Consider the following 17,974-nt stretch of genomic DNA (forward strand, 5'->3'; position numbering starts at 1 on the left):
AGAAACTTATTATTCTATTATAATAATGTAATTGTAACTTATAACATCAAAGGGGATGTAGCTCAGATGGTAGAGCGCTCGCTTAGCATGCGAGAGGTACGGGGATCGATACCCCGCATCTCCATATTTTTTTCAATATGAATGTTTATCTTCATTTAGTCAAATAATTAAAAACCTAATCTTTTTGCAACCATATTACACGACCATGATCCATCAAATGATTTATCCACTTTCGATATTTATTCAACATCCTCTAAAATCTCTAAAGGGATTTATATTTTCACCAAGTTATAGCAAAAAAAGCAAAGGCATATCCGTACATACATTACAGGGTACATATATAAGTTTTTACAGACAACATAGGTTTTTGATCCTTAAAAGAGCTTTACCCTCTCAACCTTTACATTTCTACACATTAAAAATCAAAATCTTTAGACCTTGAGGACCAAAGATATCTTCCTTGAGTTCCATCAACTCAAATAACACAAACAAGGATCCGAACATGCTAAACTTGCCAAGCTTCAGTTTCCACAGACCATCTCTTTTGCTCTGGCTAAAAAGGCTGCAAACGAGAATACCGTTCTTGAATCAGAAAGAATCAATGCAACAGGAAGCTGAAACATCCAGCCGCAATCCGCGAAACCTTGGTCAGACATGAAAAACTAATTCCTATAATTGAGTCATGGCTCTTTTCCTTTAGGCTTTGGTGATTGACGAGCATAGCGATAAGGTGAACCTTGAGGCAGGTTTAAGCTAGACAAACTCCTCAAAGGCGGTCCATTCCTCGCCACAAACCCTCCTCCTTGTGTTCTGATACCGTTCTTGGCAACAGGCTGCATTGTTTGGAAAGAAGAAGAAGAGCTAGCAAAGTCTTTAAGATTTGGTAAAGGCTTCAAGGCTTCGACAACTTCACTCATCTTTGGTCTAGCTTTGGAGTCTCGGTTAAGGCATTGCGCTGCTACTTGTGTGGCTTTCTGAGCACCCTTGATCGAGAAGTGGCCCTCTAAGCGAGGATCTAACAGTCGGTAAAACCTCTTCTTGTCTAAAAGATGAGGTCTCACCCATTCGACCAAGTTCTGTTCACCGTTGGGGCGGCTTTTATCCACTGATCTTCGTCCAGTTAGTATTTCAAGTAAAACTACTCCAAAGCTGTATACATCACTCTTCGTTGTCAAATGACCTGATGTTGAAATTGAAATTAGCAAGTCCAAAACATAAATAATACGATAACCAAAAATATGGGCGAGGATATCTCACTCACCAGTCATTACATATTCTGGTGCTGCATAACCATATGTTCCCATGACTCGGGTTGATACATGGGATTTTTTTTCGTCTGGAGCATCTTTTGCAAGCCCAAAATCAGAGAGCTTTGAGTTATATTCCTGAAATAGAAAGATTTGTTTCCAATATAAATAAGAATAGAGAGGATAAAGGCAAGAGCTTTTAGGCTTAATCGAGCTCTTGAGCTTCAGACATACCGCGTCTAGTAAGATATTAGATGTTTTGAAATCTCGATAAATGACAGGCTTCTCAGCTTCCTCATGAAGAAAGGCAAGACCTTTAGCTGCACCAAGTGCGATTTTCATTCTGACAGACCAAGGGAGAGGTAAAGTCCCTGAAACAAAAATGAGAAAACATAAAAATCGGTAAATGAGCAAGAATCCTTAAAATTGTCAGGCAAGATAAGATCCGGAGCGGTTTGTGATTTACATACTTCTGAAAAGATGATTCTCCAAACTCCCTCGAGGCATAAACTCGTAAACGAGCAGCCTTTGATCTTCTTCCATGCAATAGCCAACCAATTTAACTAGACTTGGATGAACAAGGTTTCCAAGAAAGTTAATCTCAGCCTGCACAATGAATAGCAAAATGATCAACAATTGTCCATAGACAACTAAACACGAGACTGTAACCACTATCAAGGTAAAGAGATTGGTCACTACCAGCCACTCCTTGTGACCTTGAAGGCCATCTGGGTTCAGTGTTTTGACGGCTACAGTTAGACCAGTACCAGGCTTGACGGGTGCTGTTCCATTTTCCTCTATCCATCCTTTGAAAACACAGCCAAACCCACCCTCACCAAGAAGAGATTCTGGTCTGAAATTCCTAGTGGCTAACTTGAGGTCGTTAAACATGAAAATTCGTAGCTTAGAAGAATACTTCAATTCCCCACTGATTAGAGGTGTTGATGAACCGCTCTCTGCACAGCTACTAACTTTAGATGGAGCTGGATGACCTTCAAGTTTCTCAACAACATGCTTAGGTTCTGCTGAAATAGGTGTATAACAAAACAAACATAAAAAAGAATGTGATCACTTAAGAATTGAAGTATGGACGAAACCATGTGAACGGTAAGATAAAGATCAAGCAGAAAGACAGGAACACAGGGCAGATTGTAGAATACTACAGCACTGAAATACAGGTTTGTTACAAAATTCCACCATTAAATCTCTCTGGTCATTAATTTCAGCAAAACTAAGGTAAATGCTCCAACAACGAGAGGAAGAATCAAAACCATCAACATAAGACAAACTATTGACCCGGACAAAAATCGCCTTTTGAAACATGGATATTTGCTCAACTGTCTCAAAGTACTTTTTCGTGGAAGGTTACAAAGGATCAATCTTGAGATTAATTCTTTATTAAAACAAAAAACAACTTCTACAATATAAGACACAATTTTCCAAAAAAAAACTTTTTTTTCTTTCAGATGATGAGCTTCCAATTAGAGTCATATAAAGTTGTAAGAAAAAAACAGCTAATTTTGGAAAAAAACTTGTCATCTACACAAATCCATAAGACTTGCAAACAAATTCTAATAATCTGCATAGAAGGAGAAATAATTTACCAATAACTGTAGTAGCATTCATGGAACTATCAACTTTTGATCTAGAAGAGATACAGCTAAACATGAGCTTGAATCTGAACCAAAATCCACTTTCACTCTCGTCTCCATCTTTCTTAACATTCTTCTTTTTACCCAACATCTTCCCCTTTTCAGGTTTTTCAGCACCCAATTTCTCCACCACCTTAACAGAGTCTTTCCCTGAAGACATCACCTCCTTATGAGCACTCAGATCACCATAGCTAAACCCAAACAACAAGGATTTTGGAAAAGAAATGAAAAAAAAAAGTCAAGAGAAGCCCCACTTCGATCAACCCTAGAATAGATCACTCTATCTGATCACATCCACAGTCATCAGTTTGAGTAGAAGAAAAAAAGCAGATGAGAAAAAAGAATCAGACCCAGAAAATGAAATTAACTGAAAGATGAAGATCGAAGAAGGGAAATAACATAAAGTCAGAAAGTTTGATCCTTTTATCCTCAAAAGCGAACATAAACAGGGAGGATTTAACAAAAGATCCAAGTAATACTTAGATGAAAGCAAACGATGGATACCACTTCAGTACAAGTGATTTTGAGCTCCTTAATTGGGAGACAAAGAAGAGATGATAAAACAAAGATATAAGTGAACGGAATTGGGATTAGCCGGAGAAAGTTTTAGTCAAAAGGGAGGATTTTTTGCGTGCGCGAGGCTAGAGAGAGATAGAGAGCAACGAAAGGGCATCTTTGTGTTAGAGAGAGAGTGAAAGTGGTCAGCAACGGGCAGTTTGTGTTAGAGAGATAGGCAAATTGGTCAGCTTGGGCAGCAAAATGTACGCCTACATAAATAATTAAGGGTTGATTATTAATTTTAAAAAAATCTGAAACTTAAAAAACTTTCTATAATGAAACTTAAAACTCTATTCTTCTAATATTTCAACGGAATTTCAGAAAATAATACAAAATGTTGATTGATTTGGTCACACATGATATAATCTTGAATATTAAATTATGAGAGAATCGTTAATAGTTCTTTAATATTTCCGAGAATAAATTATAGTTGATATATAGAGTCAGAGTTTGCTTAGTTCATTGCAATATATTTGTAATAATTTTCTTAGTTCATTGGATATGTTAGGAAAACTTTCTATATGATAGTTGTACTTTTATCAAGTATGAGAATTTTTGATAACTTTATTTACTCCTTTCCAGATTCTAAAATAGTAGTATTAATCAGTTCATATTATGTCCCATAAATAATGCGTAAACTATTTTAAAAAGGGGATAATAATTGAGCTAAAAAAAAAACACACAAAAAAAAAACAAGACGAAAGGGTCTTTTTGGATTGGAAGATAGTTTTGCTAACGTTACATCTAGAAGAATATAAGCTTTTGTGACACTCCCGTGTAAAGGTGCCACGTGGATACATCTGAGTGTTCAGCTAATGATAAACGGCAGGCAACTAACTTGTTGGAATTACAGGTGGTCTTCTTGACTCTTGATTCACACCAATGCATCTATCCTCTCTTTTTTATATACAAAAAAAAAATTCTGATAGACAAAATGGAAAAAAAAAAAATAAGAAAGAAAAGGGCGATTATCTGAAAAAAACAAAAATGTTTATAAGAGTGAACGTAGAGTCACCGGTGGACGGTGGAGAGAAGATGGAGATATATGCGGCGAAAACACAAGGACTGTTGGTGAAATTGCAAAGTTACGGCCGCCAATAGAGAAAAAAAAATACATACTTTTACATGTATTTTAATGATACGAAATCTAGGATTTAGGATTTAGTGTTGGGTTCGAATCTAAGAACGGTGATATGAATATCTCTTTAGTGGAAACTACTATCTAAAAGACTTCATTCAGAAAGAAAAAAAAAAACTACTAGTATCTTAAAGACCATGTCTTACTAAAGGCTTTAACTATTGGCATGGTCGCGCATACTAAATGTCAGAGGGGTCTTTGTGTGTTATATGTACGTTTTGAAGTTTCGGGTCTTTTCTAAAGTTATTAAATGTCAGAGGGATCTTTATGTCAGCAGAAACAAAAATAGAAGACAAAAAATGGAGATGCGGGGTATCGATCCCCGTACCTCTCGCATGCTAAGCGAGCGCTCTACCATCTGAGCTACATCCCCATTGTTTATATTGCTTGTATTCTAAAGTTTTGACATTCAAAATTTCAGTTTTCTTCCTTAAACAACAAAAAAGAAAATTTTACGAATTTGATTCTATAATGTAAAATATTTTTTTATATGGATGTACCCATTTTTTTTCTTGATTGAAGGTAGCCTCGAAAAAAAAAGAGAAATGAAAAAGCACCGGAATGGTTTCCAATAAGAAGAAAGGTCTCGCTGTAAGTTCTTCATCTATAACTCTATCAGGGACACAAAAAACAACTCCTTTTGTGGTTTGACCAAAACAGAGACCTCTGCACTTTACTAATCCTTCTGGTAAAGCATGAATCCTAATATAATCGAGAGTAACAGCACGAAACTCGCTACCAGAATAGGTATTTTAGACGCATTACCGGCGTTATCCATACTGTTGCTACCGTCTTCACGGCTTGTCCTTTCCACATTCCCGTCTAAGTGAAAGTTGGAAGCAGAAGACGCAGGAGATATCACGTCCCACATAGATTCCGCGGTCAATAAAGACGTTTCGCTTTCCACTTCCGAAATCTTTGATGCGTCAAGAGAAGAATGTTCCATGGACATTAACTCAATACAACGTTCTTTTACCACCTATTAAGAAAATCATCCAACAGGGGATAAAAAAAACATGTATTAGCAAGAGTTTACAAAGTGTGACGAATTTGAGACAGACATAGCAAGTTGATCATATACCTCAAGTGATTCAAATGGCTGTAGGTAATCACAGATGTATGTACCCGCCAACCACGGAACAAGAACTCTCCTGGGAAGACGAAGATGGCATGCTTTTCTATTTACAAACACCGTGACGAAATGTTAAGCTTTTTGTGTTAATCAGTGAACATACAGCAAACATAACCAGACAGACAAGCAACAGTTATTTTAGACGCTGACTCACGTAGATGAGTTTAATATGAATTTGGAAATGGGAATTTTTGACGTCTCAGCTTCTTCATTGTCTCCAACATCAGTTGGTATGAGATCCTGCTCAGCCTCATCACATATAATGTCTAGTCTACTTTGCAGACTCCTAGTAATGTCAGCCTAAAAAGAAATAATACGGCCATCAACAATTTTGTAAAACTTCAATAGGTCTAACATAACTGGGAAGAGACATAGTTGCAGTACCTTTATATCAGCAACAGCTTGTGAAACCGGTTCTTTCACGTTCAAGTAGGCATAAGAGAATATAGAACCACCGAAGAGTAGGATTCCAGTAACATTCTTTGCAGTTAATGCTTCTCAACATTACACCGTGATATTAGATTCAATAATCTAAAATCATAGCCAATAACAAACAAAATTTTGTGTGCCTAAATTAGAGTGAGGGAAACTTACCATCAGCACGACTATCTTTCATGAATGGGAATAAAATTTCAATTTCATGTTCGCCATCCGTGTTGCAAGGCTCATCGTTATGCACCTTCACTCCAACAACATTTAAGAAAAAATTACAAAACAGGGGAAGGTTACTTCCAGCCGAGAGATCATTCCTTTTATAGCTTACTTAATTTTACGGAGATGGCAATGATCAACGTATACAAAGAAACTATTTTCCGACAAACTATAGTGATGATGATGTATGAAAGAAGCTACATTTCAGAAAGACTCCATTCACAAAGAATAACTTAACTGCACAGAAGTTTTCCCGTAACCTTCAAATATGTTAAAATTTCGTTTTAAGTCACTAGAAATCTCAAGCTTTGAAAGCTCCAAAATGATTCAAGAACTCTATATCCAGTACTATTCAACAATCAGCACAGAAACATAAAAAGTATAGGGTCTGCTTTCTCCTCACCAAATCCCCATCAATCATTGCATTTGCACTCTTCAGCTCTTTTGCATGGACGGCAAGTTCTTGACGGAGAATCTCAGTAAATGTTTGTGAAGTTGACGCACCCCCACAGTAGATAGGTAATCTACCCGCAAAAAAGTGAAAAACAAATCAACAGAAAGAGGTCAGGAATGAATACAAAAAGGTTTACAGTAATTATACATGTATAGTTATAAATACTAGTATACTACATCCAAAGTAAACATACGGGACAAACAAACTTTCAAACCAATAAAAAAAAATACATGAACATTACATTCACCAACAACGAAAAGATAGAATGTAGAACTCCAAAATCCAAATCTAAATGCAAAGTCATACCTGAAATTGAAGCTGTAGCTGCACTTAAACCTCTGTAGAGAACTCAAAACCCTTCCAAGCTTAAAGTCACAAGGTCGAAGGCTACTTGATGTAATACTTGAGCTCAACAAACAAGTTCGACAATTCCATCTACAAACATTTCACATTAATAGTTAAGTATCAGATAGTTCTCATAATTTTAGTATCTGATCCTTTAAAGCGTGTACCTCCTTGGACTGTAGCATATGTGTATAAGAAGAGCTTCATCCAAGCTAGGATCCAAATGTCGTATTGCATCTGAAACCCCCTTAATAGCCTGATAAAAGTCCCATACTTTAGATCCTTCAACATGCATTAGAGTTGCAATAGCATACAAAAGATTACTCATTAACTCATGAAATATATTGTTTTATTTGCCCCTAAAATCTCAGTTTAACGAACGAAAAACACAGAGACACTGTCGAAAGAAGTCTCCTATTTACGAAACAACCATAGGTACACCTATCGACTATCGCAATGACCTCAATAAAGCATGTCCATTAAAATTAAAGCAGGAAAATCAATCTCACACAAAGTTACCTGACAAAGGATCATAGTTGAATTCTTAAAAGCACTGTCACTAGCCCATACATAGATACCAACAACCTTCACCCCACCCAAAAGCATTCTCGATACCTGAAGAGGAAACATCCATCACAATGTCAATCATCATGAACCATTCGCATTTCATATAAAATTCTCAAAACAACCGAAACGGGAGTGATACAGCATAGTCACAAAATGCATAAACAATAGTATCAAACCTGTCTGGCATGTTCTGCTACCCAATCAGAATCAATTGATAGAGAAGATGACTCCGATGACTGAGGTTTCGACTTGGATGGCTTCCTTTTATCATCTCTGGTCTCCAAAACCGAGCATGCTGGTTCTCCAGCATCATTGCTCGGTGTTGGGATCAAATCAAACACAAATCCACGATCCAGAACCGAACTAAGCTTGCCTATCACAAGACCCACCTGTGTTCCAATCATCAAATGAAACCCCACATCTCAAAAATCATTCTTTAGGACGCAGCAATTTCAAGGCAGAGACATATACATTTTTGACATAACATGAATTTGTGACTACCTCAGCAGGAATAGCTGACTGAGAGAGACGATCTTCAGCAGAAGTGAGTCTAGTATCTTCACCAACTACTGCTTTCACCATTGTTAAAGAGTGAAGAAATATCTGCAACAAGCAAACTCCCATTCAATGAAAAATATTGTACAGAAGAAGAATGTTCATAAAATTGCGAAATTCTGAGTGCAATACAAAATCTTTACGAAAATCCAGAATCAACGAATCCCAAAGACGGAAAATTTCCTCGAAATCACATAATCCCAAGTCGAAATCGAGAACCCCATAAAAAATATATATATTAACGAAACGGTAATTCGTAAAACCCAGAAACGGAATTGAATTCCTAACAATGAAAAGGGTTTCGTAAGGGTCACTTACCTCCTCCCTCTTTGGATTTCAGTAATTGTTCGGGAGATCGATCTAAGATTAAAGATGGAAGATCCGTTTTGTTGAATCGTTGACTGTGTCTTTCTCACTATTCATCAGTCACCAAAAATTAAGAAACCTGAGTTTTCTTCCTGCTGTCTTATGTGTACACGTATGCACATTTCGTTGTTTTTGTTTATCAAACATCGTGCCGTTTTCGTTTTCTGAGACTGGCCGTTAATCACAAAGATTACCTTTGACCGACGGCGTTGACGTTGACACGACGATGAGTGTTCTCTCTAGCTTCCATCAATCATGGAGGAGTTTGATTCTCGCGAGTCAGCGTTGCACAACACTGCGACAGATCAAATCGACGCATGCTCTGTTCATCATTCATGGCATCCATCGCAACACTTACGCGATTAGCAAACTTCTCACGGCATTTCTCCCTCTTCCCAATTTAGACAAACACTTTCACTACGCTTCCATTATATTCGATTCGATTGAGCTTCGTAACTCATTCGTTTACGATACTATGATAAGAATTTGCTCTCGAAGTTCTCGGCCTCACTTGGGTGTACGATATTTCCGACTAATGCTGACGGAAGACGACGAGGAGGATATAGCTCCCAGCTATCTCACGTTTCATTTCTTGTTGGTTGCTTTTTTGAATGCTTCTCTATTCTCTGTGGGTAAGCAAATCCATTGTTGGGTGATTAAAAATGGTGTTTTGTCATCGGATGGTCATGTGCAGACTGGAATCATACGGCTTTACATTGAAGGCAAAGTTTTGCCAGATGCCCGCAAAGTGTTCGATGAAATTCCGCACCCGGATGTTGTGAAGTGGGATGTTTTGATGAATGGGTATGTTAGATGCGGTTTAGGATCAGAGGGTTTACATGTGTTCAGGGAGATGTTGGCTCGAGGCACAGAGCCTGACAAATTCTCAGTTACAACGGCATTAACGGCTTGTGCACAAGTTGGGGCTCTCGCTCAGGGGAAGTTGATTCATAAGCTTTTGAAGAAGAAGAAATTGCTTGAATCGGATATATATGTAGGAACGGCACTTGTTGACATGTATGCCAAGTGTGGTTGCATAGAGACGGCTTTGGAAGTCTTTGAGAATTTGAGTAGGAGGAATGTCTTCTCATGGGCAGTCTTAATTGGAGGATATGCGGCTTATGGTTATGCTAAGAAAGCTATTATGTGTTTGGATCAGATGGAGCGAGAAGATGGTATTAAGCCTGACAGTGTAGTTCTTCTTACGGTCTTAGCCGCTTGTGCTCATGGAGGATTTCTTCAAGAAGGCAGAGCACTGTTGGATAATATGGAAGCTCGATATGGAATCACTCCGAAGCATGAGCATTACAGCTGTATAGTAGATTTGATATGCAGAGCTGGAAGATTAGATGATGCGGTTGATCTTATAGAAGGGATGCCCATGAAGCCGCTTGCATCTGTTTGGGGTGCTCTACTGAATGGTTGTCGAACGCACAAGAATGTTGAACTCGGAGAACTAGCTGTTAAAAATCTTCTTGACTTAGAGAAAGGAAATGCTGATGAAGAGGAAGCAGCTCTTGTTCAACTATCTAATATTTATTTGATTGCTCAAAGAAACACCGAGGCATCTAATATTCGTCGGATGATTGGTCAGAAGGGCATAAGAAAGGCACCAGGATGCAGTGTGTTAGAGGTGGATGGAAATGTTACCAAATTTGTTTCGGGAGATGTGTCACACCAAAATCTGCTGCAAATTCACACAATGATTCATCTCCTATCTGTTGATGCCTTGCAAATTCTGTAATTGTAACTCATGAAGCTGCAAATCTCATCGGAGGAAATTCTTGGGTTTCTTGTTTCTACACATTTCGTTGAGCACCTGTAATCTGCTATACACACTGGAGGGTCGTCCAAAGGCTATGTGGGAATGGAGACAATGAGTACTTATGAAAAACCGAGATGAGCTTCTGAACATGATGCAATTTCTTTATACTATTAAAGGGAAGGGAAAAATTTGACCCTCCAAACAGGAACTGGAAACTTAAACAAGGCCTGAAGAAAATGATGAACCTCTCACGAGGGCCCCTCAGGTTGGCATTGTGAAGAAATGTCTTATTCGGACTTTATGGTGACTGGAGAGTGGAAGAGAAGTGCATGAGCAAAAAGGGAAAAACACTAGCTACAGTTGTATGGCGTTTGGGCACACTTATGAGCATCTAGAGAGTAGAGAAAATTGAGACTCTTGACAGTGAAAAGAAATAACGTAAGACATAAAGGCTCATAGTATGTAGTCCATTGTCATATCTCTATATGCTATTACTACGTAATCAAATCTATTACTGCAGGTAACAAATTTGATTGGTAAGGGTGTGTCTAGTCTTCACTCAGGAACACTGGTTTGACCAGGTACACTCTTGTCTTTCTTAACAGTTTCTGCCTTGAGTTATGTTTTGCTTCTAGGAAATTTTTCTTGGCTTGCAAAACACTTGATGTTTAACAGATCTAGAATCATGTTTAAGAAATTCAATCCATATTATTTGTTGTCATTAGTATGTCACTTAAAGAAGCTTATTGACAAGAACTTGATGGGAAGCCTTACGAAAATCCCAACACAATATCTTCTTAAACGTTCGGCGTAGTATAGGGTTTTGGTTGCTTAGGTAGGATTTCACATACAGCCTGCTTTTAGCATCAAGTTGGTACACTCACGTTAAGTGGTTTTTTGTTGATCTACAGCATGTTACCGAAATACACAATAACAGAAACTAAATGTTTGTGGTCTTAGACAACAAACTCTCTGTACTTTTGAACCATTCTTCAAGAAGTGCTTGCAGCATCACCTGTATAATTTCACAAAGCAATACTCGAATCAGTTATGTTGGATTTAGGGCAACCATAGTTCAAATCTAACCGGATAACGGAACTAACTAACTGAAAAATAAAAGAATCCTATATTGCACACATTTCCATGACTGTTCTTTTGACCTCAGTGTCTAATTTATGCCCTGGTTCTTCATGGTTTTTGTAAGGTGGAAAATATGAACCAATGGAAAAAAAAAAAAAAAAAAACCTTTTGAAGACGAAGGGATCAAGACGACGTGCATCTTTGTGTTGTTGGGAGGGAGATGCAACCGAAGGGGATATAATTTGCCATTTAAAGGGTTTTTGGAACAGATTGATAAATCATTCAGACCTGTCTCTTCTTCAAGCTTCTGTTTCAGCTCTTCTAGTCCCAAACCCTTGAAACAGAAAAGCTCTTCCTTCGCTCTCTCGTCCACGTTCCCATTATTGTCCCCAACCCTGTAATAGATTAGCCTCCCATCTGCCTTGACCGGTGAGCAGACCCTGTCATCAGACTGTGATCATAGAAATGTAGATAAACAAAAGGTCATCGGTCAGTGTCTTTTGATGCAAGTATGCAACCATGCCCAAAGAAACTTGAGTGTAGAACTGATCAAACCTCTGTTTTAGAAAATCTTGGGGACATGAGAGAGAATCCTTTGGGTGAATTGGGCTCATCATGATCATCTTTTCTTACCCTCAGAAGCTCTGGTGGTGGCGGAGGAGGCGGGAGAGGCGTAAAAGCTGGTGGTGCTTTCTTCTTTCTGCTTTCCAAAATATCAATATCCCATAAAACCCAGTCCTGTGTGGCTGTCCTATGAGGAATATCATGTGTGATTGAGTTTCTCCACGGTGGTAAGCCCCCGTTAGCTCGAAGATATTGTCCATATCTATTTAATTCAAACAAATTCACACCATTCACTTTTAAGGAGACTATCGAGAAGAGATGTCTGAAGAACATAAACATGAAGAGAGATCAAAAGAAGAGGTGTACCTCGTCTTGAGCTTAACCTGGACGCCTTCTCTAATGGGTTCCCATTCGGTTGATGAGTCTAGCCTCCGTGGAAGCGTCTGTGTTACCTTCTTGCCGGTCATGCCAAGGAACATTGGGACGTTTGAAGCGGTTAGGTATTTGCCAAAGCAGCTCTTTAGGCGGATCACATTTGCCTCTTCTACAATTTCCACCGTCCATCTAGCGTTCATACACCGCCCGTCTCTGTCCTGGTTCACGGAATCTTCGTCCTCCTCCGCTAGAAGGTACTTGTCATGGTAGCTACGTAAACGCACGGTTTCGGCCTTCTTGAAAATCTCCATTATTGTTCTGCTGTGTCTAAATGCAAAATCATTCACAAAGCAAAATTTGGTATACAGAATTCGTTAAAGCCATGTATAAACAAACGGTAAAATCTGAATGCTTATATAATCTTTCCTGCGTTTGAATTTGAAAATGATGCGACTTTACACCTTCAATGATTGTAGATGGCCAGGGGCTGCAATCTCACCTTCAATGATTGGATTAATGCGAAAGATGTCCAGGTAATTTCGAACCTTTTTTTAGTTTCCCTGATTTGGATTAGAGAAAAAAGAGGTTTTTTTTGTTTTCTTATCCGTGGTAATATGTATCAGAGATTATTATTAAGAGTATAGTCGGGAACTACACGTGTATAAATAGCTGCTTATATTTGTAGGCATACGTATGTAGATGCATACAATGTAGGAAGATTTCATTTTTCATCTTATATAGTAATGAGACATTCAACCGAAGATCCTCCCACTCAATCAGAGTGTTTCCTAGACACAGTCAAGACTTAAAACCCGAGTCTAAGTCTTCCCTCTTCCTCTTGGAATCTTGAATCATGTTCAAACAACATTTCCTCTTCTTATTCGTCCTCGATATCACATAGAGCAAAACCAGCAATTTGTTCGAACAAAAAAGCCGATGTTGTTACACTGACTTGTTTCTAGGCTTTTAGCCATGTTCTTTAGTGATAGTCCCATAAAAAATGGTCGCAAATATTAACTCTGGTAGACCCATATTGTTAGTCTTTTGGTTTTCGCAAATGGAACTATGGTTTTTATTTTATTTTATTCGCAGTTGTAAATAGGCTTTGTTTCTGTTGGTGATAAAAAAAACAGAGAGATAAGACTCTGTTCCAGTGTTTTTCTATTTATATCTCTGTCTACAAACAAGGATTATCGTAATTATGCGTAATCTCTGTCTACAAACAAGGATTTTCGAGTGCTTGGCTTTTTTTTGTACACGTCAGCTTTGTTTCGTGGGTTATGCGTAAGCCGTCGCAATGATACATGGCTCAACAAAATTCTGAATCTTTCGAATACCTTAAAGAGAACGCAAACTATTCATAAGATGGACGAAACTACAAAGCTTTCAGAGTGATGATGATACAATCCAACAGATTCAAGTCTATATAAAGCAACTTAGGTTTCTTTCAAATTCAATGCTCTTCTTCACCATTTTCTTCAATCTTTTTCTTCTTCTCCTCCTCCTTTGCCTCTTTCTCTGCTTTCTTTTCCTTTTTCCTCTTCTTCTCTTCCTCCTCTTCCTTCTTCTGCTTCGCTTCTTCCTCAACCTTCCTCTTTGCTTCCTCCTTCTCCTCTTTCAAAGCTTCGATCAAACGCTTCAAACACGTCTCTGCTTCTTCTCCTTCTGATTTCGGCAACAGATTCTCCCCAACGTCCGCAGGTGTCATCTTTATTTCTTCAACCTCAAGCAACCTCTTGATCTCTTCAAATAGCTCACTCTCCTCCACATCCAAATAGTTCTTGGCCAATACCTTGAACGCTTCGAAACCGCAATACGACATCTCTATATGCTTATCCATTCTTCCTTTCCGAATCAAAGCCGGATCTAGCTTGTCCACAAAGTTTGTAGTGAACACAATGATCCTCTCTCCACCACAAGCTGACCATAACCCATCAATGAAATTCAATAACCCTGATAAAGTAACTTTGCTCTCTTTATTCTCACCTTCGTTTTGCATCATCTTCTTCTCCATTGCCTTCTTCTCGTCTCCATCTTCCTCTTCCTCCTCCTTCTTCTTTCTCTGTCCCGTGAGATTAAGCGAACAATCGATATCTTCAATCACAATAATCGATTTCGCAGAAGTTTCAATCAATAACCTCCTGAGCTGTGTATTATCCTTAACCGTTGTCAATTCAAGATCATAAACATCATACTCCAAGAAGTTGGCCATTGCAGCGATCATAGTCGATTTCCCTGTCCCAGGTGGTCCAAACAAAAGATACCCTCTCTTCCACGCCTTCCCGATCTTCTTGTAATAATCTTTACTCTTACTAAACTTAACCAAATCGCTCTTGATCTCTTCCTTCTTCTTCTCCTCCATAGCTAAAGTATCAAAAGTTGCAGGATGCTCAAACGTCACATGATTCCACTTTGTTTGATTTCCATGGCTCCGCTGTCCCGTAGTGTTCGAATATAGCTTCCTCTCTCTGTTCTTAAGCTCTATCGTCTTCCCTTCCTTCATAACATGCTCAAGATACCTCTCTATGATTACTTCTCGGTCACGTCTATGGAACCTCAACATGTAATATCTCTTCTCATCGGCTGCAGGGTAAAAAGAGATCGATTGCCTTACGCTCCCTTCTTTCTTGGACTGCCACCAAACCGTAACGTCCTCGAAATCGTCGGTGATCTCTTCTTTATCATCCATGCTAAGAACAAGAGACTTGCTTCCTTTGATTGTGTTGGCTTTGAGTTTCTTGGCTCGAGCAGAGGAGTCTTTGCTGAGATAGCTCTGGATCCCTAAGTAGGCCTCGCTTCGCTTGAAATGTTCTCCGCTGTATTCATGGAATGTTATTTGGATGTAAGGGTAGAAACGACCCAAGTGTCTTTGAAAAAAAGGTTCCAAGTGGTCTCCGAAGTGAGGGAACCATTGTTTGAAGATTGTGTATATAAACATTAGAGTTGCTAGAGCAGATCCTGTGTTAGCCCATAGTTGACCCATCGTCGCCATTTTTTTTTTTTTCTCTTGAAGCTCTGTTTTTAGGGCTTTGGAATAGGTTTTATTTAGGTTTCTTGAGTTAGAAGGAAAGTTTTTGAGATGAGTTTAAGCAGAGATTTTGATCGGGAAGAAAGGAGAATGTTGGCTTGGGGAAGAAGATGGGTGGTTCTGGTAAACAAGAGCTTATGATATTTATAATATCTGTATCAAGATATTAATAAATTTACTGGAGAAGTCTCTATCAAATATTTATATTATTAGTCTTTGTCTGCGTATGAACATGTGAGATCAGTAGGAAACCACCTAATGACGAAATTTGTATATGAAAAAAATATCATAACAAAACAAAAAATTGAAAAGAAGAGGAAATTGCACGGATTCCACCATCAATTCTTTATAACTCTACAAGACTACAATATGTATTAAATTACAAGGATCCATTAAAAAATAGACACATCTACTATTTTACCAGTAGATGCCAAAAGAATCTGAAGTGTACTGCATTGATTTTGATTTAATAAAAGATGCAACACGTAATGGTGGACTAAAAGCATTTTGATATCCAATTTTCTTAAAGAGCAAGTTTCAAATTGGATATTATTTGTTTAGTAGGTATATCGCCGACTCAAAATCGAAATTTGACATCCCCTAGTCCCTCTCTGACGATAAGTCTAACTGTGTTGCCCTTAAGTCCGCCTAGATGACAATTGAATCTTCACTTTCAATAAGATTATAGATAATTTGATATATGTTAACATAAGAAAATTATAAATGTAGTATCTAGAAGTAAAATCAAAGAAGCAAAACATATGAACTTTGCCAGGAGAGAAAACAAATAACAAAATCATTAAAAAAATTAAGACATAACTCATAATGGTTTTAAGCTTTAAGAGATTAAAAAACGCATTATATCAGCCATCTAAGTTGGAATAAAATCTTACAAAATTATTGGTTTTGGTACCCAAAAAAAAAAGTAACTTTTTCCCAAGAAAAACTTAAAATCCAACAATATGATAGAGGATAAGTACGCTATGAAACAATTTTGCTGATTTCTCGTGGTTCGTGACATCATGTCATCGTGTATATTAGTATATACTATAAAGTTTCCGGGAAGATGTCTTTTCTAACGTAGGACGACAATTATTAATATATGTTGAAGCTCAATTTATCCAGTCACGTACGGATTGAGACAATTAAGAAGTGGTTAGGTAATTAGGTCCACATAACCAAGAAAGAGAACATCTGTGATTTCCTCTTATATAAAATTTCAGACTCATTGAAACTTGGTAGATCTAATTTACTTAGACCACACAGTCAATCATTAATTTAGGTCATGACGGAGGAGATAATTTCTTGGGTACCAAGGTACCATCTTTTCATATCTGTAGATTCGCCGCAGAGAATCTCTTGATGATCCATTAATTTGAGTTCATATGTAGAAATTTATAATCAATGGGACCACGATTAACTAAAAAAAAAACAGATGGCTTATTAATTGGTGTAATTTAATTGAAAAAACATGGCAACATATGTTATTGTTCTTTCTACTTACTATATGTCTTTCTTGCATTTTAAACAAAAAATAAATATTGCTTTGAAAAACATGTAACATGGTGTTTGGAGTAGGATATAGACGCTTGGAGAAATAATGTTGCCAGTTATATGCTAGTAAGGAAAAATAATAAAAATAGTTAAAACCTGTGATAATTAAGATTCATCACAAAACACTGATCAAATTACCAAATAAACTAGAAAGTAAAATACCAATACTTATCCAATTTTAGCACAATTTCAATACTTAAGAAGTGATAAAGATCTAGTTAAGCAGATTTCGAAACTTCTTTTTAGGTTTCTTCTTGTTGGAACAGTGATCAAACGCCGTTCTTGTTCTTTGTGATTGCCGCTAAGATTTCAGTGACAAGGTTTGCTCTGTTTCCTTCGCTTAGGGTTTCATCAATATCTGCTTCTTTTGGTTTCTTGTTTTTCTTTTTGTTTGCCTTATCTGCTTTCTTCTTCTCTTCTTCCTCAGCCAACTTCCTCGCTTTCTCCTTCTCTTCCACCAAAGACTTAACCAAACGCTCGAGGCAAATGTCTCCATCGTCTTCATCAGATTTCGGCATCAAATTCTCTGCAACATCAGCAGGAGACATATCGGTTTCTTCAAGCAATCTCTCGATTTCTCCAAACAAATCATGTGACTTGATCTCCAAGTAATTCTTAGCCAAAACCTTAAATGCTTCGAACCTGCAATAAGACATCTCAATGTGGTTGTCCATTCTTCCTCTGCGTATCAATGCCGGATCAAGCTCATCCACAAAATTCGTTGTAAGAACCATAATCTTCTCATCACCACAAGCTGACCATAACCCATCAATGGCGTTTAATAGCCCCGACAAAGTAACCTTGCTCTGATATCTTTCTTCATGTAACTTCTTCTCCATTCTCTTCCTCAACTCCTCTTCGTCTTCCTCTTCTTCTTCCTCCTCCTTTCTCGTCCTCTTCTGTCCCGTAAGACCCAGCGAGCAATCAATATCTTCAATCACAA

General features: G+C 37.9%; 6 protein-coding genes and 2 non-coding genes across 12 annotated transcripts in view; 3 read left to right on the forward strand and 5 right to left on the reverse strand.

Annotated features, from left to right (window-relative positions):
* The first annotated feature begins 51 nt into the window (after positions 1-51).
* Positions 52-124, forward strand: TRNAA-AGC. Its single transcript has one exon. It is a non-coding gene; the product is annotated as a tRNA-Ala (tRNA).
* Positions 125-263: 139 nt separating this feature from the next.
* On the reverse strand, positions 264-3,574 carry LOC18012841 (probable serine/threonine-protein kinase PIX7). 4 transcript variants are annotated; one of them, XM_024150970.1, is made up of 6 exons: positions 2,852-3,567; positions 1,947-2,269; positions 1,718-1,853; positions 1,482-1,618; positions 1,262-1,385; positions 264-1,180 (listed from the first exon to the last, which is right to left on the reverse strand). In XM_024150970.1, the coding sequence occupies exons 1-6, from the start codon at positions 3,057-3,059 to the stop codon at positions 681-683; spliced, it is 1,428 nt and encodes a 475-aa protein (XP_024006738.1). In that variant the 5' UTR covers positions 3,060-3,567; the 3' UTR covers positions 264-680. The 4 variants fall into 4 exon arrangements, with proteins under 4 accessions (XP_024006738.1, XP_006395351.1, XP_024006737.1 ...); XM_006395289.2 differs by having other exon boundaries at positions 1,947-2,272; positions 2,852-3,564; XM_024150969.1 differs by having other exon boundaries at positions 1,262-1,618; positions 2,852-3,574.
* A 1,321-nt stretch (positions 3,575-4,895) lies between these two features.
* TRNAA-AGC lies at positions 4,896-4,968 on the reverse strand. Its single transcript has one exon. It is a non-coding gene; the product is annotated as a tRNA-Ala (tRNA).
* Positions 4,969-5,141: 173 nt separating this feature from the next.
* Positions 5,142-8,721, reverse strand: LOC18011851 (protein odr-4 homolog). The gene is made up of 12 exons (XM_006395290.2): positions 8,618-8,721; positions 8,246-8,347; positions 7,921-8,133; positions 7,697-7,792; positions 7,345-7,433; positions 7,139-7,267; positions 6,782-6,902; positions 6,322-6,406; positions 6,112-6,221; positions 5,882-6,027; positions 5,677-5,773; positions 5,142-5,574 (listed from the first exon to the last, which is right to left on the reverse strand). The coding sequence occupies exons 2-12, from the start codon at positions 8,324-8,326 to the stop codon at positions 5,272-5,274; spliced, it is 1,470 nt and encodes a 489-aa protein (XP_006395352.1). The 5' UTR covers positions 8,327-8,347; positions 8,618-8,721; the 3' UTR covers positions 5,142-5,271.
* A 170-nt stretch (positions 8,722-8,891) lies between these two features.
* LOC18011662 (putative pentatricopeptide repeat-containing protein At3g28640) lies at positions 8,892-13,205 on the forward strand. 2 transcript variants are annotated; one of them, XM_006395291.2, is made up of 5 exons: positions 8,892-10,868; positions 10,951-11,011; positions 11,635-12,301; positions 12,376-12,703; positions 12,926-13,205. In XM_006395291.2, the coding sequence occupies exon 1, from the start codon at positions 8,892-8,894 to the stop codon at positions 10,407-10,409; it is 1,518 nt and encodes a 505-aa protein (XP_006395353.1). In that variant the 3' UTR covers positions 10,410-10,868; positions 10,951-11,011; positions 11,635-12,301; positions 12,376-12,703; positions 12,926-13,205. The 2 variants fall into 2 exon arrangements, with proteins under 2 accessions (XP_006395353.1, XP_024007405.1); XM_024151637.1 differs by having other exon boundaries at positions 12,150-12,301.
* On the forward strand, positions 10,533-12,719 carry LOC112083531. The gene is given in 4 exon segments (XM_024151638.1): positions 10,533-10,587; positions 10,717-10,755; positions 12,150-12,270; positions 12,464-12,719. Coding segments are annotated over 4 exon segments (471 nt in total).
* A 562-nt stretch (positions 13,206-13,767) lies between the features above and the next one.
* On the reverse strand, positions 13,768-15,591 carry LOC18011663 (AAA-ATPase At3g28580). The gene has a single exon (XM_024151167.1). The coding sequence runs from the start codon at positions 15,439-15,441 to the stop codon at positions 13,903-13,905; it is 1,539 nt and encodes a 512-aa protein (XP_024006935.1). The 5' UTR covers positions 15,442-15,591; the 3' UTR covers positions 13,768-13,902.
* A 1,709-nt stretch (positions 15,592-17,300) lies between these two features.
* LOC18011572 (AAA-ATPase At3g28540) overlaps positions 17,301-17,974 on the reverse strand; it is a 1,692-nt gene continuing 1,018 nt past the window's right edge. The window contains exon 2 of the mRNA XM_024151093.1: positions 17,301-17,974. Coding sequence (XP_024006861.1) covers positions 17,301-17,974 — 674 coding nt within the window.

The sequence above is a fragment of the Eutrema salsugineum genome, unplaced genomic scaffold (genome assembly GCF_000478725.1).
Source record: "Eutrema salsugineum unplaced genomic scaffold, Eutsalg1_0 scaffold_6, whole genome shotgun sequence".
Classification (NCBI taxonomy): domain Eukaryota; kingdom Viridiplantae; phylum Streptophyta; class Magnoliopsida; order Brassicales; family Brassicaceae; genus Eutrema; species Eutrema salsugineum.